Genomic DNA, 20,773 nt, shown 5'->3' with positions numbered 1-20,773 from the left:
CATATACTGTACGTTTCCACCATATATGGGCATATGTGTTTCCACCATTTATGGGCATATACTGTATCTTTCCACCATCTATGCCCATTTAATATATAAATAATATACAGCTGAAGTCGGAAGTTTACATACACCTTAGCCAAGTATATTTAAACTCAGTTTTTCACAATCCCTGACATTTAATTCTAGTAAAAATTCCCTGTCTTAGGTCAGTTAGGATCACCACTTTATTTAAAGAATGTGAAATGTCAGAATAATAGTAGAGAGAATGATTTATTTCAGCTTTTATTTCTTTCATCACATTCCCAGTGGGTCAGAAGTTTACATACACTCAATCAGTATTTGGTAGCATTGCCTTTAAATTGTTTAACTTGAGTCAAACGTTTTCGGGTAGCCTTCCACAAGCTTCCCACAATAAGTTGGGTGAACTTTGGCCCATTCCTCCTGACAGAGCTGGTGTAACTGAGTCAGGTTTGTAGGCCTCCTTGCTCGCACACACTTTTTCAGTTCTGTCCACACAAATCTTCTATAGGTTTGAGGTCAGGGCTTTGTGATGGCCACTCCAATTACATTGACTTTGTTGTCTTTAAGCCATTTTGCCACAACTTTGGAAGTATGCTTTAGGTCATTGTCTATGTGGAAGACCCATTTGCGACCAAGCTTTACTTCCTGACTGATGTGGGACGGCAGGTACACTAGTGGTTAGAGCGTTGGACTAGTAACCGAAAGGTTGCAAGATCGAATCCCCGAGCTGAAAAGGTAAAAATCTGTCGTTCTGCCACTGAACAAGGCAGTTAAGCCACTGTTCCTTGGCCGTCATTGAAAATAAGAAGTTGTTTTTAACTGACTTGCCTAGTTAAATAAAGGTAAAAAATAAATATGTCTTGAGATGTTGCTTCAATATATCCACATAATTTCCCTACCTCATGATGCCATCTATTTTGTGAAGTGCAGCAAAGCACCCCCACAACATGATGCTGCCACCCCCGTGCTTCACAGTTGGGATGGTGTTCTTCTGCTTGCAAGCCTCCACCTTTTTCCTCCAAACATAACGATGGTCATTATGGCCAAACAGTTCTATTTTTGTTTCATCAGACCAGAAGACATTTCTCCAAAAAAGAATGCTCTTTGTCCCCATGTGCAGTTGCAAACCGTAGTCTGGCTTTTTTTATGGCGGTTATGTTGTTATAGGACTCGTTTTACTGTGGATATATATGCTTTTGTACCTGTTTCCTTCCAGCATCTTTACAAGGTCCTTTGCTATTGTTTTGGGATTGATTTGTACTTTTCGCACCGAAGTATGTTCATCTCTAGGAGACAGAATGTGTCTCATTCCTGAGCGTTATGACAGCTGCGTGGTCCTATGGTGTTTATACTTGCGTATTATTCTTTGTACAGATGAACGTGGTACCTTCAGGCCTTTGGAAATTACTCCCAAGGATGAACCAGACTTGTGGAGGTCCACCATTTATTTTTCGAAGGTCTTGGCTGATTTATTTTGATTTTCCTATGATGTCAAGCAAAGAGGCACTAAGTTTGAAGGTCGGCCTTGAAATACATCCACAGGTACACCTCCAATTTACTCACATGTTGTCAATTAGCCTATCAGAAGCTTCTAAAGCCATGACATAATTTTCTGGAATTTTCCAAGCTGTTTAAAGGCACAGTCAACTTAATGTATGTAAACTTCTGACCCACTGGAATTGTGATACGGTGAATTATAAGTGAAATAATCTGTCTGTAAACAATTGTTGGAAAAATTACTTGTGTCATGAACAAAGTAGATGTCCTAACCGACTTGCCAAAACTATAGTTTGTTAACAAGACATTTGTGGTTGAAAAACAGAACAAGTTTTAATGACTCCAACCTAAGTGTATGTAAACTTTCGACTTCAGCTGTACATATATTGCCATATATTTATTTGCCGTATGGGGAGAGAGCGGAACGAGAATGGACAGCGCTGTGTCAACAGCCACCTTGTGTGTTAATGGGGAGATGTACTGGAGCAAAACAACTGACTGCTTGTGTGGCGGCAATGACTTCCCAACGATCCACCCACACACAGAACACACAGACAGAGCGTACACACACACACAGAATAGAACCACACACAGTGCCTGGACACACATACAGAACACACACGAACACAAACTCACCCATTGTTCTGTACGTGTTTATGAGTATGGTTGGGTTGGAGAACCCAGCTCCCCGGAGGCGCCCAAGCAACCTATTAGATCAATTGTGGCATGATGAGCGAAATGAAAACAAATTTCTGCCTAATTAGCAACAAATAAACAATCCCTCCATCAGTTAATTTAGCGGGTGACGTGATAAATCCATTTTGGCGAGGCATCTGCGCACATCCGTTCCAATTAAGCCCCATCTGCCAAGATGAACTCTTGGCCTCATGCGGCTAGGCAGCCCAAGGGTAAATTAGCCGTCTTGTCAGGACCGCTTATCAGAACATCTGTACACAGAGGAGCAGCCACATGTTGGCGAGGCAGGTACTATACTACAGGGTTTGGCCACTGTTTGCAGGACATATACAACAGGCTGTGATGCATTATTCCATGCATCACATACAAAATGTCACTTTGCATATCATGCGCTATATCACCACAGCGACGAATAACCGTAATATGTAACGTTCAAGTTAATATCTCTAAGAGGAATGAAGCAGCCAATGTGTTACCTCTGATTTTCCATTTCCACTAAGAGAAGAAAAACACTGCCCCTCCCATCTCGCATGCAGTTTATATCACTCACACAGTTTACCAACTTCACCACTGATTGGTTAGTAGAGGAGTCGTATAATCAAGATCTCCGCCTCCCATTACCCTCTTCACCATTGGGAATTGAGAGTACTAATCAAGTGCATGTTTGGCATGCACAGCAGCATGCATCAAGAGGTTAGTATGACCCGTGTCTATTGGCTGGACCCGGCTATTGACTGTCTCCAATGATGGTGAATGCGGAGGAAAAACTCCCACAATGATCAAAGACATCCATCTCCCCATGGCACCATGGAGACAATGTAGGTTAAGAGAAGTGGCTGGATGAAGAGTTATTGTACAAGAGGCTCTAGACGATCAACAGTCTTCATCTTCCTTTCTGCAAACGCAGCTCTCCAGATGGGAACGCAGGCCATTTTCTCTACAACTCCCAGTCTTATTTTTCAAGTCATTTACAGCAAATGAAGACAAGTTTTTTTATACAGATTAATATGCTTGTCACTGTTGCATTTTGCTCTTTCCCATAAGAGGGGAAAAAAACATGAAAGAAAGGTGAAACAATCAAAGTTTCAGCGTCATGTTCCGACTCTCAAGGTCACGGTTAAGGGTGGGACTGTATATTGCCTAAGGGCCTGTGCTTTGCATCAAGCTGCGAATCCAATAGAAGTCTATCAAATCCTTCAAGATATAAGGGTTCTCTGACATACCCAATTAAAGAAAAATAGTGTACTGTCATTCATTTTCTTTGAGTTAATGGTCAGGCCATATCTCTCACATTCACAATGTGTGACTTTAGTAGTGTGAGGGTTAGAGCACTAAAGGCCCAGTGCAGTGACAATGTTTTCTGTGTTTTGGATCATATACTATACAACAGCTGATGAAAGTAACACTACAAAAGTTAGATTTTTTTTCTGATAGTTGCTTGTGGAAAATACAATCAACACAGGACCTTCTAATGAGCATGTTTTGCGTAGATGGAGTTTTGGCTATTTAATTTAAATAGGCAAGACAGTTAAGAACAAATTCTTATTTTACAATGATGGCCGAACCCTCCCTTAACCCGGACGACGCTGGTCCAATTGTGTGCTGCCCTATGGGATTCACGATCACAGCCGGTATACAGCCTGGGATTGAACCAGGGTCTGTAGTGATGCCTCTAGCACTGAGATCTAGTGCCTTAGACTGCTGCGCGACTCAGCTTGCTGGTGACATCCAAACCTCTGCCAATAACAATTTTTAAATGACGTATGCCTCCCATTAGGTCCTTTGGTGGCCTTACCCTCTCCACTCAGACCCCTCCTAGACAGTCCTTGCATTTTTTTGCTTGAGTAATAGATATTTTTTCTTCCAAAATTACTATTTTTATTTGTTTTTGACAATTTTAATGGAAAACTGTTACAGTAAGGTACTTAATTGTTACCCAGATATGAGGTACAGTGGGGCAAAAAAGTATTTAGTCAGTCACCAATTGTGCAAGTTCTCCCACTTAAAAAGATGAGAGAGGCCTGTAATTTCATCATAGGTACACTTCAACTATGACAGACAGACATGAGAAAAAAAATCCAGAAAATCACATTGTAGGATTTTTAATGAATTTATTTGCAAATTATGGTGGAGAATAAGTATTTGGTCACCTACAAACAAGCAAGATTTCTGGCTCTCACAGACCTGTAACTTCTTATTTGAGAGGTTCCTCTGTCCTCCACTCGTTACCTGTATTAATGGCACCTGTTTGAACTTGTTATCAGTATAAAAGACACCTGTCCACAACCTCAAACAGTCACACTCCAAACTCCACTATGGCCAAGACCAAAGAGCTGTCAAAGGACACCAGAAACAAAATTGTAGACCTGCACCAGGCTTGGAAGACTGAATCTGCAATAGGTAAGCAGCTTGGTTTGAAGAAATCAACTGTGGGAGCAATTATTAGGAAATGGAAGACATACAAGACCACTGATAATCTCCCTCGATCTGGGGCTCCACACAAGATCTCACCCCGTGGGGTCAAAATGATCACAAGATCGGTGAGCAAAAATCCCAGAACCACACGAGGGGACCTAGTGAATGACCTGCAGAGAGCTGGAACCAAAGCAACAAAGCCTACCATCAGCAAGGGCATTGAAGATGAAACGTGGCTAGGTCTTTCAGCATGACAATGATCCCAAACACACCGCCCGGGCAACGAAGGAGTGGCTTCGTAAGAAGCATTTCAAGGTCCTGGAGTGGCCTAGCCAGTCTCCAGATCTCAACCCCATAGAAAATCTTTGGAGGGAGTTGAAAGTCCGTGTTACCCAGCAACAGCCCCAAAACATCACTGCTCTAGAGGAGATCTGCATGGAGGAATGGGCCAAAATACCAGCAACAGTGTGTGAAAACCTTGTGAAGACTTACAGAAAACGTTTGACCTCTGTCATTGCCAACAAAGGGTAGATAACAAAGTATTGAGAAACTTTTGTTATTGACCAAATACTTATTTTCCACCATAATTTGCAAATAAATTCATATAAAATCCCTACAATGTGATTTTCTGGATTTTCTTTTCTCATTTTGTCTGTCATAGTTGAAGTGTACCTATAATGAAAATTACAGGCCTCTCTCATCTTTTTAAAAGGGAGAACTTGCACAATTGGTGGCTGACTAAATACTTTTTTGCCCCACTGTATAATGAGATAAAAACATCTGCATTGGGCCTTTAAGTATCTTGTGCAGATACAAATACGTGGAACAGAGCTAAGCACATGCGAAATCCTAGATGAAAACCTGATTCAGGCTGCTTTCCAACAGACACTGGGAGACAAATTCACCTTTTAGCAGGACAACAACCTAAAACGCAAGGCCAATATACTCTGGAGTTGTTTACCAAGATGACATTGAATGTTACTGAGTGGCCTAGTTACAGTTTTGACTTAAATTGGCTTGAAAATCTATGTCAAGACTTGGAAATGGCTGTCGAGCAATGATTAACAACCAACATGACAGAGCTTGAATAATATTTTTACAATCCAGGTGTGCACACTAAATGAAGATGGAAACACTAACCAAGCTTATCCACGGATGAGGAGCTTGAGAAGAAATGGAATAAAAAATACATGAAAAAAACATTTGAGGTCACGGTAATGGGTCTTTCAAGGCAATATTACTGTTCAAGAGAACATTACCAGGCAAGGGAAAGTATAATAGATCCATAGATCCATAGAGCCCAATCCTTACATTTAAAAAATACAACACATTTTTTTGCATATTTTTGGCCTGACTTTATATTTTGGGATATGATGGAGTTAGACAGTTGAATAAAGCATGTGAGGCATTTATAGATAGGTGATATTCTTTAAGATTCTTATAATTAATTCAAATAAATGTCTGTGCATACCATATACAGTATGTCTGGGCAAGCGGTCATTGTTAAAGATAATTGGCTTGGTAGTGTGCATTCTCAATGATGAACACTATCACAACTATGAGGGTTTCTTTTCCCTTGCCCGGTAATGTTCTCTTGAACAGTAATATTGCCTTGAAACACCCATTACCGTGACCTCAAATGTTTCTTTTTCATTTCTTTTTTTATTCCATTTCTTCTCAAGCTCCTCATCCGTGGATAAGCTTGGTTAGTGTTCCCATCTTCATCTAGTGTCTTTGCCATCTATTCAACATACAATCTCCACAATTTTGTGTTCCAGCCCGGAACCGCCCCGCGAACCCATTCAATCCTGCCCGCTGCCCGTGGGTAGTTTGAGTTTCCCGGGGGGAAAACGATCTCAATCCACGTTGAAATGACCTAAACCAAATCGAAACTGTCTATGAATGATAATAGACCTACATGTATGGTCTCTTCACTGTCCAGCTTGCTAATGGTCATCGAAACAAAAGCTAGGGAGTCTGGGAGGATTGAGATTCCAAAAGCAACGCACAGAGGACTATTTTTAGCAAATTGTGTCTGCAAGGAAATAACATCAATCATGTTTTACACCGCTGGGTTAACACGTACAGTATGCTAGAGCAAGGCCATGGTAAGTGAACCACACACACACAGTGCCTTCAGAAAGTATTCATTCATACCATACATACTTGACTTTTTCCAACAGCCTGACTTCAAAATGGAATTTCTCACCCATCTGCACTTAATACCCCATAATGACGAAGTGAAAACATGTTTTTAGAAATGTTAGTAAATTTCTTAAATTAAATACACATATCTAATTCACATAGGTATTCACACCCCTAAGTCAATACATGTTAGAATCACCTTTGGCAGCGATTACAACTGTGAGTCTTTCTAGGTAGGTCTCTATAAGCTTTGCACACTTGGATTGTAAAAATATTATTCAAGCTCTGTCATGTTGGTTGTTAATCATTGCTCGACAGCCATTTCCATGTCTTGACATAGATCTTCAAGCCAATTTAAGTCAAAACTGTAACTAGGCCACTCAGTAACATTCAATGTCATCTTGGTAAACAACTCCAGTGTATATTGGCCTTGTGTTTTAGGTTGTTGTCCTGCTAAAAGGTGAATTTGTCTCCCAGTGTCTGTTGGAAAGCAGCCTGAACCAGGTTTTCATCTAGGATTTCGCATGTGCTTAGCTCTGTTCCACGTATTTGTATCTGAAAAAACACCCTAGCATGAACGCCCTAAAAATATCCATAACATGATGCAGCCACCACCATGCTTTAAAATATTAAAAGTGGTACTCAATGATGTATTGTTTTGGATTTGCTCTAAACATAACACTTTGTATTCATGACATAAAGTTCATTTTTACTTTAGTGCCTTGTTGCAAAAAGGATGCATATTTTTATTCTGTACAGGCTTCCTTCTTAGGTTAGTATTGTAGAGTAGTTTTCTCCTATCACAACCATTAAACTCTAACTGTTTTAAAGTCGCCATTGGCCTCATGGTGAAATCCCTGAGTGGTTTCCTTCCTCTCCGGCAACTGAGTTAGGAAGGACGCCGGTATCTTTGTAGTGACTGGGTGTACACCATCCTAAGTGTAGTAACTTCACCATGCACAAAGGGATATTCAATGTAAGATTTTTTGTGAAGCATTGGAAAACCTCCCTGGTCTTTGTGGTTGAACTTTGTTTGAAATTCACTGCTCGACTGAGGAACCTTACAGATAATTGTATGTGTGGGGTATAGCAATAAGGTAGTCATTCAAAAATCATGTTAAAAACTGTTATTGCACACAGAGTGAGTCCATGCAACTTATTATGTGACTTGATAAGCACATGTTTACTGCTGAACGTATTCAGGCTTACCATAACAAAGGGGTTGAATACTTAATGACTCAAGATATTTTAGCTTTTATATTTGTAATTCATTTGAAAAATGTCTAAAAACATAATTCCACTTTGACATTATGGGGTATTGTGTGTAGGCCAGTGACACAAAATCTACATTTTAAATTCAGGCTGTAGAACAACAAAATGTGCAAAAGGTCAATGTGTGTGTATACTTTCTGAAGGCACTGTATATTTAGATAAATTAAGTTCATCTTTCTTTTTAGAGTTTATCAGTGATACTGATGCGCTGAATAATAGGTCTATATTTGCAGTATATTCACAGTTGCATTTTAGGATACATATTGTAACATTTAAATAGCAGTAGGCCTACCATACTGATCCTGGAAACAAGAAAATTAATTGTAAAGTCTAAACCAGTGAGTTGGCAGAAACCAAGGTCAGAATTTAATTGAAATCACTCAGCAGTGAAATGACAACATTGAACAGTGAACCATCATATTTTTGTATTAGAGATCTAATAATGAAAGAGAAGGATTTATATATTGAATTTGGTCAAGTTAGTATGGGAGAAGTGGAAAAACTATTGCTATCCATCAATAATGATAAGCCACCAGGCATAGACAACTTTAATGGGAAACTATTGAGAATGGTAGCAGACTGTATTGCCACCCCTATTTGCTATATATTTAACCAAAGCTTTAAGGATTGTGTGTCCACACTTGTGGAAGGAAGCTAAAGTAATTCCACTGCCTAAAAATAGTAAAGCACCCTTTGCTGGCTATATCAACGGTCCAATCAGTTTGCTGCCTGTTCTTAGTAAACTGATGGAGAGGATTGTGCTTGACCAAATACTATTTTTCAGAGAATACGATAACTGCTGACTTTCAGCATGCATATAGAGAAGGGCACTCCACTTGTACTGCACTGACTCAGATGACCAATGATTGGTTAAAGTAAATAGATAATAAGATGATAGTTGGAGATGTATTGTTAGATTTCAGTGCAGCCTTTGAAGTTATTGATTGTAAATTGTTATTGAAAAAACTTACTTGCTATGGCTTTACATCACCTGCCATCACATGGTTGGAGAGTTACTTATCCAATATAACCCAGAGAGTATTCTACAGTGGAAGCTTCTCTAACATCAGATATGTACAGTGCGGTGTCGCTCAAGCCAGTTGCCTTGGGCCGTCACTCTTACACAAAGCTAAAATGACTATCTATGTGGATGATTACACATTCTACATGTCAGCAACCAAAGCATGGACCTCACTGAAATTCTAAATAACCAGTTACTCAGTATCAGAATGTCATAATAAACTGGTCTTAAATACATCTACAATTAAAAGCATTATATTTCATTCAAAAGACATAAACCTCAATAGGAGTTGTGTATAAAGGCTGTGATCATTGAGCAAGTTGCGGAAGCTAACTCCTAGGTATAACATCAAATGGTCAATTATGTTGGTCAACTCATTTTAACAACGCTTTTGTGAAGATGCCGAGGGCTATGTCTCTTATAAAAAGATATGTGTTTTTATAGGCTCTGGTCTTGTCCCATCTTGATTACTGTCCGGTAATATTGTCAAGTGAAGCAAAGGAAAACCTAGCATTTCTGCAGCTGGCTCAAAACAGAGCAGCACACCTTGCCCTTATCTGCACATACAGAACTAACATCAACAACATGCATGCCAGTACTTCCTGGTTGAGAGTTGACGAGAGATGAATTGCTTCTCTCCTAGTTTTTATTCAAAACATTACTGTGATGAAAATTCCAGATTGTCTGTATAATCAAGTAACATTCAGCTCAGACACCCATACATATCCCACAAGACATGCCACCAGGGGTCTCTTCACAGTCCCCAATTCCAAAAAAACGTATTCACGGCAATGCACAGTTTTATACAGAGCCTTGATCGCATGGAACTCCCTTCCCTTAAAAAGAACAGCTGTACAGAAAGACTCAAGTGTAGGCCAAATTACAGAGGAGGAACTTCTTGACGCAATTTCTGCCTTTAAGTCCAGGAAAACTCCAGGGCTGGATGGCATACCAGTTGAGGTATATAATTTTTTTTTGATGGAGTCAGAGGAACATTATTAGCGTGTTTGAACCACTCAAATAACAATTGTATATTATCAGATACTCAACAAGAAGTTCTGATTTCATTATTACTGAAACAGGACGCAGGTGGTAATTATAAATATCCAGTCCATTAAAAAAATGTGAGGTTCTTTACACTTCAGTGGTGTGATGCATGAATTTATGTTTTCTTTTAAATCCACAATTTGGATCCTTCCACAGCATCATAGAGGTTCTAGATCATTTTTGTCCTGAAGCTACTCCTGCGTTGTCTTGGTTGTGTGCTTAGGGTCGTTATCCTGTTGGAAGGTGAACCTTCACCCCAGTCTGAGGTCCTGAGCACTCTGGAGCTGGTTTTCATCAAGGATCTCTCTGTACGTTGCTCCGTTCATCTTTGCCTCGATCCTGACTAGTCTCCCAGTCCCTGCATCTGAAAGACAACTCCACAGCTGCCACCACCATGCTTTACAGTAGGGATGGTGCCAGGTTTCCTCCAGACGTGATGCTTGGCATTCAGGCCAAAGAGTTCAATCTTGGTTTCATCAGACCAGAGAATCTTGTTTCTCATGGTCTGAGAGTCCTTTAGGTGCCTTTCGGCAAACTCCAAGCAGGCTGTCATGTGCATTTTACTGATGAGTGGCATCCGTCTGGCCACACTACCATGAAGGCCTTATTGGTGGAGTGCTGCAGAGATGGTTGTCTTTCTGGAAGGTTCTCCCATCTCCACAGTGGAACTCTAGAGCTCTGTCAGAGTTACCATCGGATTCTTGGTCACCTCCCTGACCAAGGCCATTCTCCCCCGATTGCTCCGGGCAGCCAGCTCTAGGAAGAGTCTTGGTGTTTCCATACTTCTTTCATTTAAGACTGATGGAGGCCACTGTGTTCTTGGGGACCTTCAATGCTGCAGAAATGTTTTGGTACCCTTCTCCAGATCTGTGCCTCGACATAAACCTGTCCCAGAGCTCTACGGACAATTCCTTCAACCTCATGGCTTGGTTTTTGCTCTGACATGCACAGCTGTGGGACCTTATATAGACAAATGTGTGCCTTTCCAAATCATGTCCAATCAATTGAATTTAACACAGGTGGATTTTAATCAAGTTGTAGAAACATCTCAAGGATGATCAATGATCAACAAGATGCATCTGAGCTCAAATTCGAGTCTCATAGCAAAGGGTCTGAATACTTACGTGGTGTTTCTGTTTTTTATTTTTAATAAATGTGATAAAATATGCTATTTTTTCTTTGTCATTATGGGGTATTGTGTGTAGATTGCTGAGTATTTTTTTGTTCATTTAATCAATTTTAGAAGAAGGCTGTAACATAACAAAATTTGGAAAAGTCTAGGGGTCTGAATACTTTCCGAAGGCACTGTGAATATATACAGTTGAAGTCAGAAGTTTACATACACTTATGTTGGAGTCATTAAAACTTGCTTTTCAACCACTCCACAAATTTCTTGTTAACAAACTATAATTTTGGCAAGTCAGTTAGGACATCTACTTTGTGCATGACACAAGTCATTTTTCCAACAATTGTTTACAGACAGATTATTTCACTTATAAATCACTGTATCACAATTTCAGTGGGTCAGAAGTTTACATACACTAAGTTGACTGTGCCTTTAAACAGCTTGGAAAATTCCAGAAATTATGTTATGGCTTTAGAAGCTTCTGATAGGCTAATTGACATCATGTGAGTAAATTGGAGGTGTACCTGTGGATGTATTTCAAGGCCTACCTTCATACTCAGTGCCTCTTTGCTTGACATCATGGGAAAATCAAAAGAAATCAGCCAAGACCTAAAAATAAAAATCGTAGACCACAAGTCTGGTTCATCCTTGGGAGCAATTTCCAAACGCCTGAAGGTACCACGTTCATCTGTACAAACAATAGTATGCAAGTATAAACACCATGGGAACACGCAGCCGTAATACCGCTTAGGAAGGAAACACGTTCTATCTCCGAGAGATGAACGTACTTTGGTGCAAAAAGTGCAAATCAATTCCAGAACAACAGCAAAGGACCTTGTGAAGATGCTGGAGGAAACAGGTACAAAATGATCTATATCCACAGTAAAAGAGTCCTATATCAACATAGCCTGAAAGGCCGCTGAGCAAGGAAGAAGCCACTGCTCCAAAACCGCCATAAAAAGCCAGACTACGTTTTGCAACTGCACATGGGGACAAAGATCATACTTTTTGGAGAAATGTCCTCTGGTCTGATGAAAGAAAAATAGAACTGTTTGGCCATTATGACCATCGTTGTGTTTGGAGGAGAAAGGGGGAGGCTTGCAAGCCGAAGAACACCATCCCAACAGTGAAGCATGGGGGTGGCAGCATCATGTTGTGGGGATGCTTTGCTGCAGGAGGGACTGGTGCACTTCACAAAATAGATGGCATCATGAAATAGTAAAATTATGTGGATACATTGAGGTAACATCTCAAGACATCAGTCAGGAAGTTAAAGCTTGGTCGCAAATGGGTCTTCCAAATGGACAATGACCTCTAGCATACTTCCGAAGTTGTGGCAAAATGGCTTAAGGACAACAAAGTCAAAGTATTGGAGTGGCCATCACAAAGCCCTGACCTCAAACCTATAGAAAAATTGTCGGCAGAACTGAAAAAGCATGTGCGAGCAAGGTGGCCTACAAACCTGACTCCATTACACCAGCTCTGCCAGGAGGAATGGGCCAAAATTCACCCAACTTATTGTGAGATGCTTGTGGAAGGCTACCTGAAACGTTTGATCCAAGTTAAACAATTTAAAGGCAATGCTACCAAATACTAATTGAGTACGGGTCATGGCCGTCGAAAGAACTGGACCAAAGTGCAGGGTGGTGAGCGTACATTTTATTTTAAAATGTCGTCAACAAAACAAGAAACAAAATAAACAACCGTTAAGCTTAAGCACTATAGTGCCACAAACAAAGACAACTTCCCACAAACACAAAAGGGAAAAAGGCTGCCTAAGTATGATTCCCAATCAGAGACAACGATAGATAGCTGTCCCTGATTGAGAACCATACCCGGCCAAAACAAAGAAATACAAAAACATAGAAAATAGAACATAGAATGCCCACCCAAATCACACCCTGACCAAACCAAAATAGAGACATAAAAAGCTCTCTAAGGTCAGGGCGTGATGTAAACATCTGACCCACTGGGAATGTGATGAAAGAAATAAAATCTGAAATAAATCACTCTCTCTACTATTATTCTGAAATGTCACATTCTTATAATAAATTAGTGATTCCAACTGACCTAAAACAGGGAATTTTTACTAGGATTAAATTCAGGAATGTGGTAAACTGAGTGTAAATGTATTTGGCTAAGGTGTATGTAAACCCCCTGATTTCAATTGACTCAAATTATGTCACTTACCTTATCAGAAGTTGCTAAAGCCATGGCATAATTTCTGGAATTTTCCAAGCTGTTTAAAAGCACAGTCAACTTAGTGTAAGCAAAACTCTGACCCACTGGAATTGTGATACAGTGAATTATAAGTGAAATAATCTGTCTGTAAACAATTGTTGGAAAAATGACTTGTGTCATGCACAAAGTAGATGTCCTAACCGACTTGCCAAAACTATAGTTTGTTAACAAGAAATTTGTGGAGTGGGTGAAAACCGAGTTTTAATGACTCCAACCTAAGTGTATGTAAACTTCCGACTTCAACTGTAGTTGAAAAATATACATAAAACAAATATATATATAATATATATACAGTATGCGGATAAGGAAATGATGCAGACAATTACATTGATAGATTGTGGCTTCTATCAGCAATATTGAAGCTGATCTACCCCCTAAAAAAATCCCTTCCATTTAATTACTCAAGCAAACAACAAAATTACCTTTAAAAAAGGATTAAACAAAAACTCCTGAAACGGTGATGACTATGAAGGGAATTACACACAAATACATGCACACACAGACACACTCTAACAGATACATCATTTTTAGTTGTATTGTTTGTTTGCGTTGTATTTTAAATTTGTGTAACTGTCCTTGTCTATCAGCGTATCAGTGCTTTGTTACTTGTAAAGTGTTTTGTGTTTTTTTGTGGACCCCAGGAAGTGTAGCTTCTGCATAGGATAATGCAGATCCTAACAAACAGAAGAAACAGTTTTCACATCAATCCCAATTATAATTGTAATGGTCATAGCAGTATTATACACAGTAATGGTAATATTACTCCATAATAGTCATGATATACATTAATATTGTCTGAATATTCATATAGTCATTCTAATTATCTTATCTTTTTATTTCCACAATCGATAGACACGTTTGATTAGAATGTTGTTGTCATAGCGATGACATTTGCTTTGGTGGTAGACATTAAGTTATAGTTAATTCATTAAGGAATCAAGCACAGCCCCTCCAGAATAAGGATATGTCTGGAGAAGGGGGCTATTGCTAAGTGGAAGTTTTCTAATCAGACATAAAGGAGGTGATTAAAAGAAGTAAGCTTGGATTAAAGCCGTCATTGATTTATTGAGGTGGATACAGCTTTTGTTTTTCCTCCGTCTCATTAGACTATTAAGTGATCCATCTCAATTGTTTTCCTTTTTAATTCAGACTTCATTTTTCAGTCATTAAACCCTCTCTAGGTAGAGCCCAATACAGTAGATCTCTGCTGTGATTTTCTGTCTGGTTCTACCGCAGCACGTTTCACTTGAAGAAGTATTGATAGACGGATCAGCCTCTATTAAGCATTTCAAAACATATTTCTGGGCGAGCAAAATTAAAGATTTTGTTCGTGCATCCCGTGGAGAATCGATGCTCATGCATTGGAAATGTTACCCTTTGTTATTTCACTTCACTTGGCTGTCTTTTTGGGGTGAAATCAAAGTTAGAAAACCAGAGATGGAAAAGGGGAAACTTTTTCCTGATAATGACAAAAAAGGCTGTTGATTTTTTTTTTTTGCCACTTGCATAATCCAATAATTCTTCATTAATTGTGTTATTCCCCATTGTGCTTGACAGAATCTTTACAAAAGGGCAGATGGCCCCCGATGTTTTTGTTCATTCCTATAATTCATTAGTCTTCTCCCTGTTACGTGAAATTACTCTCTTACCAGCTACTCTCGAAAAGTTTCTCCCTACTCCAGATAATAATCCAGATCTTTGGCTCTGATTTCCCCGCTGTTAATCCCTAAACCCCTTAATCCCTAATTCCATGCTCTTTCTCCACCTCTGCAGTCCTGGTGCTGCTAATCCTAACCCTGAAGCGCCACCGCAAGGGCCAGCGTATGTCAGAGGACGAGGAGGACATGCGCGACAACGTCATCAAGTACAACGACGAGGGCGGCGGCGAGCAGGACACGCAGGCCTACGACATGAGTGCCCTGCGCAACCTCTATGACTTCCCCGAGGCCAAGAGTGGATCTTCTGAGTCAGGCCCTGATCTGCATGCACTGCCCCAGTGGATCCAGGGGCGGGTGAGCGGCGATGGCGGGGCAGCCGACTTCTCCCTCTTCAAGGGCTACATCCGCAAGAAGGTGGAGCAGGCAGATGCCGACCTGTCAGTGCCGCCCTACGACTCGTTCCAGACCTACGCCTTTGAAGGCACCAGCTCGCCGGCCCTCTCCCTCAGCTCTATCCACACCCTGTCCACTACGTCCGAGCAGGATTTCTCCTACCTCAGCGACTGGGGACCACGTTTCAGGCAGCTGGCGGGCTACTACGCCCCTGGACATCCTGAGGAAGAGGGCTCCTAGCAGTGTCCTCAGCCCAGACCTTTGCCTTCTCCTCCGTCCCCAGCACCGTATCAAGGGAGCCCAGTGTCAACACTGTCCTATAAAGCCCTCGTCCATCATCTCCACAGCGACAGAACTGAAGCCCAGTTGGTGTGTCGGAAATCGATTAGGTCAAAAAATCTTTCTTACTTTGAATCTTTAAGTTTGAAGTTTTTCAAAGCAAAACAGCGTTTTTAAAGGTTTTGAAACTCCAGGGTGAAAGGTGGGCTGATTAAATGAGGGATAAAAGCAGGTGTTATCCATTCACTTTTCCCTTAATTCCAATAAGGAACAGAGGAGTATGACGTAATAGAATATAAGTGGGGCACCACAGGTTACAATACCATTACCTTTCAAATTAGTTTCTGGGTATGTTCTGTCTGGAATCAAAGACTAGGTTCATTTTTAGCTGTGTGAGTGGACGCTCTGAGGACATTCCGAGAAATATGAACATTATGAAACTCAGCAGGGAGTCAAGTCATTTTTTTTCAAGACAAGGCAAACTATCTGAGATATGTATTTATTTAAGAAAATATTTACAGTATGTATTTATTCCTTTGTATTTATTTATTTATTTTGTCCATAATCACAATGGACATCAGTGAAGAATGATACAGAAAGAAGAAAGAAAGGTTTATTATGGTGAGAACCTGAGGAGAGAAGAGCTTCTACAGAGGCGCTTAGCATAGGTAGGACTTTACATACTGCTTTCACAAAGGTGATATTTGGGTCACAGACAACTACAGTATTGGAAATATTTGTATTTATTTTTCAGGAACACTTTTGTAAAATAAACAACTGAAGACAGAGCGCGACAGAAAAGAAAAGAGTGAGAGAACAAAGGATGAGACAATTCAGTGCACAAATTGGTTTTGTGTTGACATCCTTTCACTGTATTGTGAAGATTTCTAAGGGATTATGAAGGTTGTGGGACAGTATGTGATAACCGGGTTTTTGCTTTTCTTTTTCAGCGCCATTTAAAAGGCTATAAGGCACAATCCACACGAGTGATCCAGGACTATATGAAATGACTGTTGGTTTCATGGAGTTGGCTATTAGCTAACTCTTCCTGAGGAGTTCATTTTCATTCCAGTATTTGTATGTGTGAGTGTGTAATATGCGAACAACTTGTTTTATATTCTGAAAGATTTGATCGCTTTTGTTCTTTTGGGTCTATTTTAGAAGATGGATGGATATGTGAAGGGGTGACAGGTACAGGAATAAAGGATGAGGAGATGGAATTATTCTACCCACCATCCAGAACCTATTTAATGTTGACCTTAAACTTGCAAATGTATGGGAAATAAAAATCAATAAATATTTTATCGTTTTGTGTTTTTAAATACTCTGCTGGCTATTTCTCCACACTGCAAAAACAGACATCCCTAGGATCTAATATAATTTTAACATCATAATCTTATTTTATTATGTCCTTCTTTGTGAGAGTCGCTACAGTATTCCCGAGGGGGGGGGGGGGGGGGGGATGTAGGGGACAGTTTGATATTATAATAGCTGATTTAATACAGTGAAACTTTACCCTCATAATTATGGTATGATGACACTTATTTACTGAAGATATTTATATTTTTTGGGATCTATAGTCCTGCATCCAGGAAGTAAATGTATAGCTTTGTTCCACTAGAGAGAGTCCAGTCAGAATGTGTAAGTCTAATTACTGCTGAGGATGGGTAGAGGTTACCTGAGGATCCTGAAGCATATGGAGTTCAGTCTCTCATCTTTGTGGTCAGTGGTGTTGACCAAGTCATACCATGTCATGTTTCACTTCAAAGGACTAAGGGCTCAATTCAAACCCTAGTGTAGAAGATCTATGTTGTAGCGCAGTTGACCTTTAAAGGTCATTTCCGATTGAGCCGACATATGCAGCGTTTACCCCGGATGCTGTCTCTGCGAACGCGGTAACAATGCCTCTAAATGTCAATCTCTCTACCAATTGCAGGTCTTCCGCGCTATGGACTGAATTGAGCAGTAGGACGTCCATTGTGAGTTTAAAGTAAAAATTTCACTTGAGTGTTGAGTCAGCTGTTTTGACTAAGGATGTTGAAAAATGTTGGACAGTGGACATTTAACCGGCATATCCTTATCCCTAATTATATCCTTAATCCTTAACCTACATCACCCCTTAACCCTAACCTTAATGCAGAGGTATTCAAAGTAGGGTTCGCGACCCCTAGTGTGTTTTAATTGAGGAAATGTTTCTTTTCATTTTAATGAGTGATGAAAATGCAAGGAATTAAAGGTTATTAAGGTTGTCATTAGATTTGGGGTAGGGTGGGGTTGTGACAAACTTGTGGGGGAAAAAATGGGTCTCCTGAAAATGTTTGAATACCACTGCCTTAAAGGGATATTTAACTTTTTTCTAAACTTAAAAAAGCAAACTCTCCCTTTAACCTTAACCCTAATCCTAATCTTAACCCTATATGTAACCACTGTCTGTCCCTTACCTTTATTTGACCCCTAACATGAATCTAATTAATCTGCCTGCTGAATATCTACAGTACTTCCAAAACATTGACAAGTCGGAGACTTCTAATATGTCTATACTTCAAGGTCATAATGAACCAGAACAAGATTAGTAAAAAACATTCCGATAATAACATTTTAACTTGACTGTTGGCTGGAAATATACAGTGGCTTGCAAAAGTATTCACTCCCTTGGCATTTTTCCTATTTTGTTGCCTTACAACCAATAATTAAAATAGATTTTTTGGGGGGTTTGTGTCATTTGATTTACACAACATGCCTACCGCCTTTAAGATGCAAATAATTTTTATTGTGTTTGCTTATTTTTTTCTTTAAGCAATAGCTTTTTTTCTGGCTACTCTTCTGTAAAGCCCAGCTCTGTGGAGTGTACGGCTTAAAGTGGTCCTATGGACAGATACTCCAATCTACGCTGAGAAGCTTCGAAGCTCCTTCAGCGTTATCTTTGGTCTCTTTGTTGCCTCTCTGATTAATGCCCTCCTTGCCTGGTCCGTGAGTTTTGGTGGGCGGCCCTCTCTTGGCAGGTTTGTTGTAGTGCCATATTCTTTCCATTTTTAATAATGGATTTAATGGTGCTCCGTGGGATGTTCAAAGTTTGGGATATTTTTTATAACCCAAACCTGATCTGTACTTCTCCACAACTTTGTCCCTGACCTGTTGGGAGAGCTCCTTGGTCTTCATGGTGCCGCTTGCTTGGTGGTGTTGCAGACTCTGGGGCTTTTCAGATCAGGTGTATACATACTGAGATCATGTGACCGGTCATGTGACACTGAGATTGCACACAGGTGGACTTTATTTAACTAATTATTTGACTTCTGAAGGTAATTGGTTGGACCGGATCTTATTTAGGGGCTTCAAAGCAAAGGGGGTGAATACATATGCACGCACCACTTTATCTTTAAAAAAAAAAATTGAAACAAGTAATTTTTTTCTTTTCACTTCACCAATTTGGACTATTTTGTGTATGTCCATTACATGAAATACAAATAAAAATCCATTTAAATTACAAGTTGTAATGCAACAAAATAGGAAAAACGCCAAGGAGGATGAATACTTTTGCAAGGCACTTTGTGCGACTTGAACATAAAAAGCGAGGGCGAGAGAGCTATATGTGGTCAGGAGAGATTGGATGTAGTCAGGAGAGATTGGATGTGGTCAGGAGAGATTGGATGTGGCCAGGTCTAATCGTAATGTGGGATTACGCGGCTATACTGAACAAAAATAGTAGCGCAACATGTAAAGTGTTGGTCCCATGTCTCATGAGCTAAAATAAATTATCCTAGTAATGTTCCATATGCACAAAAACCTTATTTCTCTCAAATGTTGTGCACACATTTGTTTACATCCCTCTTAGTGAGCATTTCTCCTTTGCCAAGCTAATCGAACCACCTGACAGGTGTGGCATATCAAGAAGCTGATTAAACTGCATGATCATTACACAGGTGCAACTTGTGCTGGGGCCGATAAAAGACCACTCTAAAATGTGCAGTTTTGTCACACAGCACAATGCCACAGATGTCTCAAATTTTGAGGGAGAGTGCAATTGGCATTCTGACTGCAGGAATGTCCACCAGAGCTGTTGCCTGAGAACTGAATCTTAATTTCTCTACCATAATCTGCCTCCAACCTTGTTTTAGAGAATTTGGCAGTACATCCAACTGGTCTCACAACCGCAAACCACGCTTAACCATGCCAGCCCAGGACCTCCACATCCGGTTTCTTTACCTGCAGGATCATCTGAGACCAGCCACCCAGACAGCTGATGAAACTGTGGGTTTGCACAACTGAAGAATGGCTGCACAAGCTGTCAGAAACCGTCTCAGGGAAGCTCATCTGTGTGCTCATCATCCTCACCAGGGTCTTGACCTAACTGCAGTTTGGCGTTGTAACCGACTTCAGTGGGCAAATGCTTACTTTCAGTGGCCACTGGATCACTGGAGAATTGTGCTCTTCACGGATGAATCTTGGTTTCAAATGTACCGGGCAGATGGCAGACAGCGTGTATGGCATTGTGTGGGCAGTTATGTGAACCGTAACTCAGTAAAATTGAAATTGTTGCATGTTGCATTTATATTTTTGTTCAGTGTATTATTAATCATAGCTCCACGACGACATCACCGGATGACGTGATGGCATAGCCTACATTCCTCTAGACTGTTGCCTATAAACACCCAGGCCATTAGAGACATAGGACAAGAGACGGGAACTGAATGAATTCCTCATCAGTGAAATGTCAGCAGGATACCGCTGAATGACTAATTCAATGTAGAAGGTTAAAGAGTAAGCACTGCCTAAGGGGGAATATCTGTTTCTCCCAGGACTCCTGGTCACTCCACTCTTCGCCCATAAACGAGCGTCTTTATGGAGGCAGCAGCGGCCATTTTTCAATAATAGGCTATAGATGCTAACATATTAATGTGTCGTAATAAATCACAGACCCCCCCCAGTCCAAGGGCAACATGAGGACATTGTTTTGTTATG

At 40.3% G+C, this 20,773-nt stretch overlaps 1 protein-coding gene across 7 annotated transcripts in view; it reads left to right on the top strand.

Annotated features, from left to right (window-relative positions):
• The window catches only part of LOC129815701 (cadherin-22-like), a 265,152-nt gene extending 248,036 nt beyond the window's left edge, over nt 1-17,116 (top strand). For all 7 annotated transcript variants that reach the window (XM_055869744.1, XM_055869742.1, XM_055869741.1 and 4 more), the window contains one exon: nt 15,258-17,116. In XM_055869744.1, coding sequence (XP_055725719.1) covers nt 15,258-15,775 — 518 coding nt within the window. In that variant the 3' untranslated portion in view covers nt 15,776-17,116. The remainder of the gene's footprint in view (nt 1-15,257) is intronic.
• The last annotated feature ends 3,657 nt before the right edge of the window (nt 17,117-20,773 follow it).

The sequence above is a fragment of the Salvelinus fontinalis genome, chromosome 18 (assembly GCF_029448725.1).
Source record: "Salvelinus fontinalis isolate EN_2023a chromosome 18, ASM2944872v1, whole genome shotgun sequence".
In the NCBI taxonomy this organism is placed as follows: Eukaryota; Metazoa; Chordata; class Actinopteri; order Salmoniformes; family Salmonidae; genus Salvelinus; species Salvelinus fontinalis.
This window is presented reverse-complemented; position numbering and strand designations above follow the sequence as displayed.